The sequence below is a fragment of the Rhinopithecus roxellana genome, chromosome 8, assembly GCF_007565055.1.
Source record: "Rhinopithecus roxellana isolate Shanxi Qingling chromosome 8, ASM756505v1, whole genome shotgun sequence".
Taxonomy (NCBI): Eukaryota; Metazoa; Chordata; class Mammalia; order Primates; family Cercopithecidae; genus Rhinopithecus; species Rhinopithecus roxellana.
The window spans coordinates 31,853,878-31,867,671 of NC_044556.1; the positions used below are offsets into that span (position 1 = coordinate 31,853,878).

At 47.9% G+C, this 13,794-nt stretch overlaps 2 protein-coding genes across 2 annotated transcripts in view; both read left to right on the top strand.

The window, feature by feature from the left end:
• Positions 1-4,768: 4,768 nt before the first annotated feature.
• Positions 4,769-6,247, top strand: GPR61 (G protein-coupled receptor 61). Its single transcript, XM_030936044.1, has one exon. The coding sequence runs from the start codon at positions 4,832-4,834 to the stop codon at positions 6,185-6,187; it is 1,356 nt and encodes a 451-aa protein (XP_030791904.1). The 5' UTR covers positions 4,769-4,831; the 3' UTR covers positions 6,188-6,247.
• Positions 6,248-10,298: 4,051 nt separating this feature from the next.
• Positions 10,299-13,794, top strand: part of GNAI3 (G protein subunit alpha i3) — a 49,803-nt gene continuing 46,307 nt past the window's right edge. The window contains exon 1 of the mRNA XM_010355568.2: positions 10,299-10,628. Coding sequence (XP_010353870.1) covers positions 10,511-10,628 — 118 coding nt within the window. The 5' untranslated portion in view covers positions 10,299-10,510. The remainder of the gene's footprint in view (positions 10,629-13,794) is intronic.

Here is a 13,794-nt window from a genome sequence, read left to right on the forward strand (position 1 = left end):
AGTTTTGAGGTCTGTTTTAGGCTTTCTGGAAGGCAGTGACTACTTACTTCTATGAAGATAGCTTTTAGGGCTGTAGTCTACAGTCTTGTGTCAGGCCACTGGAGAGGGCATGGAGGCAAGGGAGAAGGACGAAGAAATACTTGGACTTCAAACAGATCTGGGTTCAAATATCAGCTCTGGCACTTATTAGCCGTGTGATCTGGGGAAAGTCACTTCTCCTCTGGCACCTGGTTCCTCACTTATAAAATAGGGCAAATCATGACTGCCTCATAGATTGGTGTGAGAATTGAAGAAACTGTATGTAAAAGGCCTGGCACTCATAAGAGCTCAAAAAGTGGTGGCTGGTGACAGCAGCACTTGTTGTATCGGCTCTTGGTTGGTCAGTGGCCTCTTTGTTGTTGACCTGGGGCCTGGGGCAGCCAACTTGTCCCAGCGAGGTCCTTGGGTAACTCATTGTTCTTATGGCTCTTTGGGTTGGGTCTGGTAAACAATTCCAGAAATCCCTTTTTCCTTCTTAGAGGCAGAAGGAGTCCCTAGATAGGCAAGTCTCAGGGAAGAAGGCTCTGGAGTAGGGTATCATGCCTGAATTCCCTGTTTAGGCTCATGGCTCTGCCATGTGGAGCTATGTGGCCTTCAGCAATCTCTTTATCTCTCTGGGTCTCAGAAACATGGACACCTTGGCCTGTAGGATGTCTTACAACTTTGCAATGTTAGAATTCTATCCTTGGGTATCAGTCATGTACCCAGAGAAATGATCATTCTCTTCATAGCTAGAGGGAAACCATGTCCCTTCATTGCGTCTCTAAAGGCCCATCATGCCACAGATGGGCGATGCTCAGTGGCTGACGCTCCCCAGCTCTGTCCAGTCCTACAAATCCAGATCAGTGTGAGCACTCCTGAGTCCCTGGCTCCCACTCTGTCTCCTTCAGGAAGCAGTGTTGTGTGGTTCCCATGGTGGCTCGGGGGGAGGTTGATCCTCCCGCCCCCTCCCTGCCAATCTCCATCAGCCCTCACAGCCCCACTCCCAATAAACATACAATCTAAGCAAATAATAACAATTTGCTTTTTGGTGGCAAGGACAGCTTTAAGACAAGGCCTTCAGCTGCCCTTCAAATCTGAGTGCTGCTCCTAAACCTGTCCCCCATATGCATTAGGCAGCTTCCAAAGGAACCAAACTTTGGACCATCCCCTGGAGCCTCAGTCCCCTCCCTGGCCTAAGCCTTGGGGCCCTGGGTCTGCGCTGACCTGATGCATCAGCACCTTGGTTCTGATGTCACACAGAACCATGCACCTCTCCTATCTTCTCTTTGAACCGCTAAGAAATCAAGGCCAAAATGTAACTTGCCCAAGGTTACACAGCTAGTAAGTGCCATAGCCAGGCCTTAAACCTGGATTTTCCGACACCATGTACTTTTTTTTTTTTACTTCATCAGGCTGGTCAGGAGGGTCTCCTCTACCTATCATTACCTGGTCCCACGAAACTTTTGAGATGCAATCTAGCAGCCTGAGAGAAGTGAGAGGAGTTGAGCTCACTGCCCGGCACCTTGCCTGGGGTATTGGTGCCCATCTTTTTGCTCCAGAAGTGACTCTGAGGGGCTGGGTGAGAAGCAGGAGGCCATTAGGACCCAGAGGCTCTCGGAGCACTCTGCTTTGCCGGCTGCCTCTCACCGCTCACTGCAGTGCTTCAGGCTTCAGCAGCTTTGGAGAAGCATCAGCTGAGGGGAGCTATCACATGGGAGCCGGGACTGCTCAGCAAAGGTAGGAGTTGCCGACTAGGCCAGGAATGGGGGCCAGACCCAGGGCCTGGTGGTGAGTGCCAAGGTATCCCCATAGAAGGGCGGCTTTCCAAGGACCAGCCCTGCCCACCTTCTGGTGAGCAGTTTGATCAGGAGATGGACTCTCAGGTATCCCGAAGGCGGTATTGGGGTGTGGGCATCTCTGAAGCCCAGAGCTGGGGGGTTGATCATCTCCTGCCGACAGGAGTACCCACATCCTGCAGACAAACAGCATTCCCCGTCTGTCTTGCTCCATGTCATGGAGATGGGTCTCCCACATTCTAGGAATGGGCCCTTCAGCATCCAGGCTGATGGGCAACTGTGTCCTGGGCGTGGGCAACTCTGCTGAGGAGAGGTGTTGTAGCTCCCCGGAAATCTTCCCTAGCTTAGGAGGGGCATGCTCTTGTCTGAAGGAAGGCTAGGCTCAGGTCTTTGGGATGGAAGCTCTGGATCTGGAAAACAGGTGCATGTGAATCCCAATACCTCTGTGGCCTTGGACTGGGCACTTATGCACATCTTGCATCCTGTAACTTGACCATGCCCCTGCTAAAGGCCCAGATCTCAGGCCCTAGTGGCAAAGCCTTCTAGGTACTGAAGGTCCTGGAGGTAAGAGGGGTGCTGTTGGAAGGAAGTAGTGGGGGAAGGAAAGCATCTGTTGGGGGAGTAGGCATAATGATATGACCTGGGAGAAGAGTAAAGATCCCTGGTTTCACCTATGAAACTGCTACACCACAGCCCTCCCCTCCATAGCCCCTGTCCATTAGTGAGGAAGTGCCAAGTAGCCAGATACACTGATCTGTCTGTTAAGAGAAAAATTGGAGTCCTGGCATTTAGGAGTCATTTTGGAGACACTGGCAAGCTTGAGGGGGCTATGAAAAAGAGCAATGTCCAACGCCTTCGTGCTCAGGGCTCCATCATGGCTGCATGGCATCCCTCCAGCTCCACGTGGAAACCACATCTGCTTCCCTCCGTCTGGGACTCTTGATGTCCATCCAGACATGGTGGGTCTCCTCCTTCAGCCACCAGGGAGGGACTCTGAACCACATCGTCTGGGCTTCACTCATAGGCAGAAGGGATAGGTAAACTGCAGCATGGAGAGTAAGGAGGAAGGATGCTTCTCCTAGCATTTCTTTCAGGCATTTTTCCTGGTAGACTCTTATGAGAAGCTGCTGTTTCACTTTTGTGCCCACTCTTCATCTTCTCTGCAGACCCTAAACCTCTGTGGGCATGTTAACTGTGAAATGAGCTTTCTGTATCCCTAGAGAGAGGCACGTCTGTAGGCAGTTGCCCAAAGTTAGGGCTTCCTCAAGTCCAGGAACCCCGGCTACCCTTTCCACAAGAGAGTCCCTTGGCTGGCACATAGCTGGCTGACTGAGTGTTCTTGGAGTTTGTCCTAGGGGGCAGGGATTCAACTATCAATTTGGGTTTGATTCAGTTCACAATATTGTATCCAGCACCTATTGCAGGCATAGCATGTTAGAAGTTGGATCGGTGTAAGGTTTGTGGAAACACCAAAAACCAAAGGTGACTATAAGGCTGTAACTGTGGAGGAGAGTGAGACCCATCTTGCCATGTGGTCCTCTTTATTGCAGCCATAGAAATGATGGGTTTTTAAACTGAGCAACCTCAGTGCCTCCTCCTTACTTCTTTTTCTATGACTGCAGTAACAGTCTAGAACCAAGGGGGTTCCTGGTCAGGGATCCTCCAAGGGTCAGCTCTAGAGACTAGAGATTTGGGGATCTGGGGAGCTGGAGGTTGGCAGCAGCTCCTTTCCCACAAGAGGGACACAGTGGCCTTGAAGAGTTCATGAGTGGGTGGAGGAGGGCAGCTTGAAAGTGACTTCTGGCTTTGGGAGCAGTGGAGGCTGGATGAGCTGGCTTCCCAGTTTCCTTCCAGCCGGGATATTTTATTTTCATTGCTCCTTCTCAACATTCCCAAAGTGGCAGCTCTTTGTGCTGGGAGTAGTGATATCAAAAGAGCCTAAAGCACAGCTCCCCTTCTCAGGTGATAGCCCCAGAGCAGCAAGAGACATTTTTAGAGACAGCTGATATTCAACTACTATTTACTGGATGCCTATTACAGTCCAGCCAGCATGGAGGGCACCTTCACATATGGCATGGCACAGTGAGCAAGAGTACTGGCCCTGGGGCCAGACTGCCCAGGTAGGTGCTCAGCCCTTGCCGCTTACTAGCTGTGTGACCTTGGGTAAGTTACCTAACCTCTCTAGACCTCAGTTTCACCCCTTGCAAAATGGAGATAAAAATAATATCTACCTCATAGGGTTGTGTGAGGAATAAAATGAGTTAATATAGGTAGAGTGCTGAGAACAGGGCCTGGCATGTGGAAAACGCCATATTAATGCTACTGCTTGTCATTAATATTATTATTAACAAATCACGCAGGATCCAGAAACACAGTTGTGAAGCAAGTCTTCTTCCTTTCATTTTACAGATGGATTTATGAGGAAACTGAACTTCAGAAGATTCACAGAGTTAGTAATGCCCAGAACTGGGACTAGAAACTAAATTTTGTGCTCCTTCTACTCCCCAGCAGCTCCTGCCATTCTGAGGAGACAAGAAATCAGGAAATTTACATGAGGAACCCTAAAACTGAGGCACCATCCCAGAGATCAGCAGGACCCTGAGAAGGAGAGACAGAGGATTTAGAATCCCCGGCTAACAGTTCTGGAAAGGGTAGAATGGTATGGAGAATGAGAATGGCAGAAAGGAGATGGAAAAGGAAGAGGTGAAGGCCATTTCAAAGGCGAAGTGTTGAGTGGGTCAGGCTCCTGTACCTCTCACGTCTCCTGCTTCTTAGCAGTCACCAAGGCAGATCCTGGAGCTACCTCTGGCCGGAAAGGGGATATGAGCTTCTGATCCTTCAGCTGCCTGGCCTGGCGCTCTGTACGCAGACAAACCTGCCCAAGAGGCTCCAGTGGGAGGCGCCCCCTACGAAACCGGGAAGCCTGGGCCTGGGCTCGCCATCCCAGGGTCGCTGGACTAGGATGGGGGATGGGCCTGTGACAGGAGGTACCCTGGGTGTCCTCTTTCGGCCCCATGGAGTCCTCACCCATCCCCCAGTCATCAGGGAACACTTCGACTTTGGGGAGGGTCCCTCAAACCCCAGGTCCCTCTACTGCCAGTGGGGTCCCGGAGGTGGGGCTGCGGGATGTCGCTTCGGAATCTGTGGCCCTCTTCTTCATGCTCCTGCTGGACTTGACTGCTGTGGCTGGCAATGCTGCTGTGATGGCCGTGATCGCCAAGACGCCCGCCCTCCGAAAATTTGTCTTTGTCTTCCACCTCTGCCTGGTGGACCTGCTGGCTGCCCTGACCCTCATGCCCCTGGCCATGCTCTCCAGCTCCGCCCTCTTTGACCACGCCCTCTTTGGGGAGGTGGCCTGCCGCCTCTACTTGTTCCTGAGCGTGTGCTTTGTCAGCCTGGCCATCCTCTCAGTGTCGGCCATCAATGTGGAGCGCTACTATTACGTGGTCCACCCCATGCGCTACGAGGTGCGCATGACGCTGGGGCTGGTAGCCTCTGTGCTGGTGGGTGTGTGGGTGAAGGCCTTGGCTATGGCTTCTGTGCCAGTGTTGGGAAGGGTCACCTGGGAGGAAGGAGCTCCCAGTGTCCCCCCAGGCTGTTCACTCCAATGGAGCCACAGTGCCTACTGCCAGCTTTTTGTGGTGGTCTTTGCTGTCCTTTACTTCCTGCTGCCCCTGCTTCTTATCCTTGTGGTCTACTGCAGCATGTTCCGAGTGGCCCGCGTGGCTGCCATGCAGCACGGGCCGCTGCCCACGTGGATGGAGACACCCCGGCAACGCTCTGAATCTCTCAGCAGCCGCTCCACGATGGTCACCAGCTCGGGGGCCCCCCAGACCACCCCACACCGGACGTTTGGGGGAGGGAAAGCAGCAGTGGTTCTTCTGGCTGTGGGGGGACAGTTCCTGCTCTGTTGGTTGCCCTACTTCTCTTTCCACCTCTATGTTGCCCTGAGTGCTCAGCCCATTTCAACTGGGCAGGTGGAGAGTGTGGTGACCTGGATCGGCTACTTTTGCTTCACTTCCAACCCTTTCTTCTATGGATGTCTCAACCGGCAGATCCGGGGGGAGCTCAGCAAGCAGTTTGTCTGCTTCTTCAAGCCAGCTCCAGAGGAGGAGCTGAGGCTACCTAGCCGGGAGGGCTCCATTGAGGAGAATTTCCTGCAGTTCCTTCAGGGGACTGGCTGTCCTTCTGAGTCCTGGGTTTCCCGACCCTTACCCAGCCCCAAGCAGGAGCCACCTGCTGTTGACTTTCGAATCCCAGGCCAGATAGCTGAGGAGACCCCTGAGTTCCTGGAGCAGCAACTCACCAGCGACATCATCATGTCAGACAGCTACCTCCGTCCTGCCCCCTCACCCCGGCTGGAGTCATGATGGGCCGCTGGACACTCGGAGGGATATGGGGCTGGGGGCCAGTTATGATCGCAAGGACCACCTTGTGGGATCACCTTTTCCCAGCTGGCTAGGGCTGAGGCTGGGGTCTCTGCACACAGCTTTTGCTTAGTGTTTCCTGGGTCAGGAACAGAGTCAACAGGACGAACGTGTGCAAAAGCCTTGGACTTGGCTGTGATCTTTGACTGCTGGGGGAGGGAACCTGGGTATGGTGAGACGGTGACGAGAGAAAAGGGTCACAAAGGTGAGGTGAAGCCTCTCAACCAGTGAAATTTCCATGCTTCCAGAGGCAGGGAATTCTCTAAGGGTAGGAGTTGGAGGATACAGGGCAGCAGGCCAGGTTTGGAGTTATTCTAGGGGCCATTTAGGATATTTTATTTTTCAGTGTAATTATCCAGGGCAGTAATTGCACCCAAGCAAGGTAAGAAAATGACCCATGTTTTCTCATTTCCTTGCTAGGTTTAAAAAGAACTAAATTATAGCCAAGTGTTTCCACTTGAGTTAATAGCTCGTTTTTCTGGTTTTATACCTGAGATTTCCTTAAAACGAGAGGACCAGTAGGGTGTATTCCTTTACTGAGTTTGTCCAGAAACAAGGCAAAATAGAAATTAGGGTCCATGGAGTAGAAGATAGGAAAGCTGACCACTCTCCCACTCTTCAGGATAAGCCCTTCTGTTCTATTTCTCTTTCTCCTGCACACAGGAGATCAAGGGTAGAGCCTGATCTCAGCAGAGACAAGAATAAGGCAGAATGGCTTTCCTCTCTTTTAGGAGGAAGAACTAGAATGCCTGGGGGTCAGATGGGCGAGGGTGGAGGTTAGCATTTGAATTGGTAAAGTAGCTGGATACAGAGAGTCCAGGTAATCAGCCTGATCAATAATACTGCGAATCTTTTCTTTCCAGGACTGGCTTCCCTGATCTCTCTCCTCATGGCAGCGACCCACCTCCAGTCCCGTGGACAATCGGGTACAAGAGACTTAAGGTTGGGCATGGGAAGGGTGGGGTTTCCATGATCCATTAAATGCCTTCCTACTCCCATTCATCGCTCTCAAAATTAGCTTCAGTGACAAAGACTTAAATCTCTCTCCTATCTGCAGCACTGGGTTGGAGAGAGGGCACAGGAGTTGGTCTTGGCTGTTCATTGATTGAGACTGTAGGAACTGTGTTGGTTGGTATTGGTGGTGGTATTTTCAACAAAGAGGGAATAATTGCAAACTGGACAGGACACCTATCTGGGACCACCTGTCCATCCTACTTCCCTCAATTGAATCAGGTAACACTAAAGGGTCAAGGCAGGGCCAGAAGGTGGTGTGGTCTGCATTTGAACAAATTCCTGGCTCACTGAGCATCAAATGGGCTGGTGGGAGTGGGATAGTCTCCCCTTTAAACAGTTAATAAATAATTTTTATAAAAGGTTATACTGATATCAACATTGACTCCTTTAGTTCAATTCAGTGCATAATAGTTGAACACCCACTAGTCCCTGGGACCCACACAGGGTGTGTGGTCACTGCTTTTAAGGAGTTCATAGTCTAATTTGATGAGATACCTTGTATTTTCACAAAGCACTTTGATCTGATAAAGCACTACAGAATGTGCTTCAGAAATGTACTGGAGAATATGTCCATGGTTCTAACTTCTGAGAGTTCAGCCCATGGCAGCAAGATGCATACCTGGAAGATTCCTGCAGATTGTAGAAAGCATAGGGGTTGTAAATGAAACTCTCTAATGAAGAAAAAAAAAATTAAATGAAACTGGGCAAACAGCTTTCCCCCTTTGTTGTAGGAAAATTTCTAGGTTTGTCTTCCTACCACTAGATTATTATACCAGTCTAGGGCCTATTACACTGAGGAAGTCACCTAAAAACATAGTATATATAGGGAGGAGAGTCGTTTGTGATTGAAAAACATGTTCACCTCTCCTCCCTATTAAAATAAATGCATACTGAGGAATCAATCATTCCTAGACAGGGAAAAAACTTCTTTCCAATACCACTAATCAGCTATTAGATACAAAGTATTGCCAGCAGGTGGCAGTGTGAGTCCAATGGAAGGAGGAAACGCGAGTGTATGTGGTGGGAGGAGGAAGGGGAGGGCATTAAACATTGCCTGGCAGCCATTTTGTTAATTTATTTTGCCTTTTCCTTTGACTTTGCCCTCCAACCCTTCCTTCACATACATCAAAGAAGAAAGTTTTAAGAGTAAGGGTATCTTTAATTCAGGCTGAAATTTCCTGACACTGTGATCTCACTGGTGTTTATTACAGAGTTTGACATACATGGGTTCATTTGCCATTTATTTTTCCCTGTAGGAGTGGATCATGAAGGAAATAAAAATTTCTCTTTTATTATGCTGAGAACTTTCCCAACAATTTCTGCTATGACCACCTTCCAGGAGTTTTCTAGTCACCAGGATGCCTTGGTAAAGTTCAATACGTAATCTTTGGCTCTGAAAGCTGTTCCTGGACAAAATCTGAGCTAACTCACTGAAGAATCAACAGATTGAGGCAACCATCCGGTCAGTTACTTTTTCCTGCATCCTGCTGGTGTTGGGGTAACTCCCAATCCTAGATGAAAACCTTAGACTTTCTGTTGTCAGGTGTCCCCAGGCAATATCGTAGAGGGGCATGATAGAAAAAGGTAACTCTGGGGTCAGAGAGATCTACTTACTCACTGTGTGAAGTTGGGAAAGCTGCTTAATTTCTCTGAGCCTACTTCCTCACCTGTAAAAATGGGGATCTTTATTACCTACCTCACAGGGTTGTTGTGAGGATTAAAAGATGGGATGTGGAGGCACCTAGCCATATCTGGCAAATAGGTACTCAATAAATATTGGTTTTACTTCCCTTTCCTCTTGCCCTTTTTCCCCAAAAGTATTGATAATGGAAAAGCGGTCCCTTTCATTCTAACAGTCATTTGGGAATGACTGGGGGACTATTCAAACCTTGAAGAATTGGCATTGCTAAGAGTTATGGTGGACGAGGCTTTTTAAAGTGGCTCTAATCCTCTAATTAAATCCTTCTAATTAATGAATCATCACTATATAGACCTTTCTGTTGGGACCTTACATTCTCAAGTTCAGATTCTATTAGAGAAAGAAAGTAATTTACAATCACAGGGAAAGGTTTTAGGGACTGAGTTCCCTTCCCTAGAATGTATAGTAATTATGGGCTTATTTGCCTGAAAAGTTCATTTAGGACTACCTTCACGCAGTATCCAGGGTTATTCGTGAAAGATGCTATCGGCCTGGGGCTTTCACAGTCCGACTTGTTTCAGGTGAGAATAGGGCTGAGAGGCAAATTTTACTAGAATTTCTCCTTTTGTATGTAATCGCAACAGGAAATTTTAATAGGAGATTCACAGGATGCACTGGTTTGTTTCAGGGTGTGGAACTGAAGTTGACTTATCTTGGTTTTAGTTCTAAGACCCTAAGGTAGGAAGATCTGAATTATGCTGGAGAGAAGGGCAGCATGGAAATTTTATGGAGGAACTACGGGCTTACCTTTAAGGTTATCGAGTATCTGCTAGCGATTTCATGTGGCCTTTTGCCAACATAGGAGTTAAGCAAATCTCAAGCCCACAAAAAAACGTGAAAGGCATAAGGACCAGGGGACACTTTGAGAGGAGTCAGTGGGCCAGAGAGGGCGAAAAGATATTGCTAAGGTCCTGAACACAGTCGGTGTTACGGTCTCAGATGTGAGACGTGAACGGCGCCCAGGCCGGGCAGCTTGTTCCCATTCCATTGATCCGATACAACCCCAACAGAGGCAGTGTCCCACACTTGGGTAGGGGCCCCGAGTCTCCAGAGCAAGAGATCAAAGGGGTTTTCTAACAGCAGAGAAATTATCAGCAGAAATTCCCGCGCGGGATGAAGGCTTTAATTTAGACATCTCCTCCCCAAAACTGGCATTTTGAACGAGGGAGGGCATTATTTGTTGGAGGCCCCGGTTTTTCTCCATTTATCCAAATCAGGTAGCCGAAAGGTAAATGAGGCTACAAGTTGGGCGGCGGGCAGCGAACTTGACAGAACCTCGAAACTATAGATCCGCCGCCCAACCTAGCCTCCAGGTCCCCGTGACTTCCGCTTTCGGTCTCTACTCCTCTCCCCGAGGAGAGTGGTTTAAACAGTGAAGGCTGCGGGGCGTCGCCGGAAGTGTCGTAAACGCCGGATATCCGGTTCTTCACGGCGCTAAGGGAGCTGACGGAGAGGGCCGCCGCCCAGCAGTAGACGCCGCCTTAACCTGCCGAGCCGCAGTTCCCGCGGTGTGTGAGTGAGCCCGGGCCGGTGTCCCCTCTTCCGCTGCCACCATGGGCTGCACGTTGAGCGCCGAAGACAAGGCGGCAGTGGAGCGAAGCAAGATGATCGACCGCAACTTACGGGAGGACGGGGAAAAAGCGGCCAAAGAAGTGAAGCTGCTGCTACTCGGTGAGAGACTGGAGGCGGGGACTCAGTGGTGGTCGGGAGAGCCTAGGCGCTTGGAAGGCCTGAACGGGGTCTAGTCGGGCAGACGAAAAGGACTCTAAAGGGATCTGGAGGGCGTGCCGGGGTGTTGGGGTTCATAGCTGAGGCCCCAGAGGGCGTGATGAGGGGGGTGGGGTTTTGGGGTTGCGGGAATTAGGCTGTAGAGGGTGTGACTCCGGGCTGGAATTCGTTTAGCAGAGAGACTTGGGAGTATGGGCTGGTAGGATATTGAGGGAGTAGGAATATGGGGAAAGCTCATAAAGGAAAAGTTGATACTCGGGCAGGTTTTACATTGGGTTGGAGCGTGTTGGTAATGGTTTGTGAGTTTGGAGCGTCGTGGTTCTTTGGCAGGATAAAGCTAGGAGGCTTGAATGGATGGTATAGAGACTGGAACAGAATGGTCACATAAGGACGTTGACATTTGTTAGTAAGAGAGCCTTTTGAACTGTTGGAGGAACCCTGGATTATCCAGGAACATGAGGGTAGGTAGATGAGATAAATGACAAGTTATCAAGTATAAAGGAAAAGAGCTTGGGTGCAGAGGCCATCTCTACCTTTCCACCGCTTTCTATCATTTTTATTTTCAAAGTTTTATAACGCCTTCTTCTGTTTTTATAAAAGGATGGGAAATGGTGTGAGCTGAAGAAATTTAAAGAAGATTTGTTTGAGCTTTGTAGCAGAAGATATAGTGAACAAGAGATTACACATTGGAGAGTGCTGAACAGTTGCTATAGATGATGTGCAGTTGGAATAGTTATCTTAGGATAAGTTACAGAGTTGGACATATTTACTGTAAAGACTATGGTAGACTTCTGGTGGCTATTGTATCCATTTTGGCCTCTTCAAAGCAAAACCATTGGCTTCAGGAATTACTGTTTATGTTATCTGATAGTCGTTTTAAGTGGCTTTTTTTGTGCAGTCGGATGTGTCTTACTCAACACGGGTTTTAAAATTTTTGAGAGGCTCAGTAAATCATACAAAGAATCCTGGCATTAGCTTATTAATAAATCAAGCCACATTTCTTCATTATTAGTATTTTCTAGGGTAGTATTTCCATTAGAGATGAATAAGTAGGAGTAGGGGTTTCTGTAAGCAATAGAAATTTACTTTTTAAAACAATTGATTTTTGAGGAAAAGGAGTCACTTTAGGGGAAGTGCTAAATTTTCGTGGTATAAAGCTCCAGAGGACAGAATGTACCGTTGTAACCCAAGACTTATTTTGTACTCTAGGACATGCTAAGTGCCCCGGTAGTCTCTTCTTAACGTATTTGGTTGGTTGTAGATTGCAGAGGCTCTGGTAATAGCTTTTTTGGATATACTATAAAGGGAAAGTTATGTATTGGAGCTTAAGCTTCCGGTTTGTATACTTGAACTTTCAGAAGATGCGAGTTCAGATTGTTCTAGACTGCCACTGTCTGTGTAACAGGTGGATAAGCATGGTCCCTGGTACATAGTAGGTGCTCCTTAAATATTTACTGTTAACCAGCCTGAGCCAGCAAATGTTGAACATTGGTTCTTGGGGCCTTTGAGAAATTTGATATAAACTATAACATTTAGGGCATTCACTTTTTTTTTTTTTTTGAGACGGAGTCTCCCTCTATCGCCAGGCGCGATGTTGGCTCACTGCACGCTCTGCCTCCCGGATTCACGCCATTCTCTTGCCTCAGCTTCCCGAGTAGCTGGGACTACAGGCGCCTGCCACCACACCCGGCTAATTTTTTGCGTTTTTGGTAGAGACGGGGTTTCACTGTGTTAGCCAGGATGGCCTCGATCTCCTGACCTCGTGATCCACCTGCCTCAGCCTCCCAAAGTGCTGGGATTACAGGAGTGAGCCACCGCGCCTGGCCAACATTTTCTTTATTGATTTATTGGTTATGAAATTAAAGATGTATTCTCATCTTCTGTGAGTGATCTGATTTACACTGACCAACAGAGATACCCTCAGGACATCAGCTTATTGTAATGTAATTGGAAACTTTGAGACTTTCTTCCAAAAGGCAGGATTAGGCAGGCACAATTTGGACAGGCAGAACTTGTCCATATGTCTAGAAGAATTTTTATTCAGGATTTTACAAATAGTGCATTTAATTAAAAACAAAATTAGACACTTGATGACTTAGGGAACTTGAAAGGCAGTGAGTAAAAATCAAAGTACTAAACATATTTGCTTTCAATTTTTATCAACTTCATTCTTTTTTAAGTAAGATTTTTTTTTTTTTTTTTTTTTTTTTTTTTTTTTTGAGACGGAGTCTCGCTCTGTCGCCCGGGCTGGAGTGCAGTGGCCGGATCTCAGCTCACTGCAAGCTCCGCCTCCCGGGTTTACGCCATTCTCCTGCCTCAGCCTCCCGAGTAGCTGGGACTACAGGCGCCCGCCACCTCACCCGGCTAGTTTTTTTGTATTTTTTAGTAGAGACGGGGTTTCACCATGTTAGCCAGGATGGTCTCGATCTTCTGACCTCGTGATCCGCCCGTCTCGGCCTCCCAAAGCGCTGGGATTACAGGCTTGAGCCACCGCGCCCGGCCTTAAGTAAGATTTTTAAAAAAAGTATTCTTGAGCAAGTTAAGTCCAGAAATTCAAGTAGTTTGCAGAAACATATGTTCTTGCTTGAGCCATATCGTAACACACATAGAAAATTAAAATTATCTTCTATGCTATTTCTGTAAGCAAAATGTACCCAAAACAGTATACAATTTTCTTTTTCCTGGATAATATCTCCTTTGCTGTAGATGCAAGTCGTTTTTACTTTATCACTATGGAACTTAGAGATCTATCTGCCTACCCTTGTGTCTCCTGACACATGATATATTTTCTTATGGGAGTATAGTTTAACATGGTGATTAATAGCATGGGTCCTGAAGTCAGACTGCTTCAAATCCTAATTCCCATTTACTAGTTATAGCCTTGGGAAAGTTAATTTCTCTTGGCCTCAGTTTTCTTATCTTTAAAATGGAGAAAATAGAGCTACTTCTAGGATTGCTGTGAGGATTAAATATGATAATGATGTAAAGCAGAACACAGCTTGGCACATAGTACTAGCTTCATGAAGATTAGCTATTCTTATTAAGTCAAAATGAATGTTACAGATTGTAGGTATTATGGAAGTCATACCAAATTAAGAAGCTAGTGTGG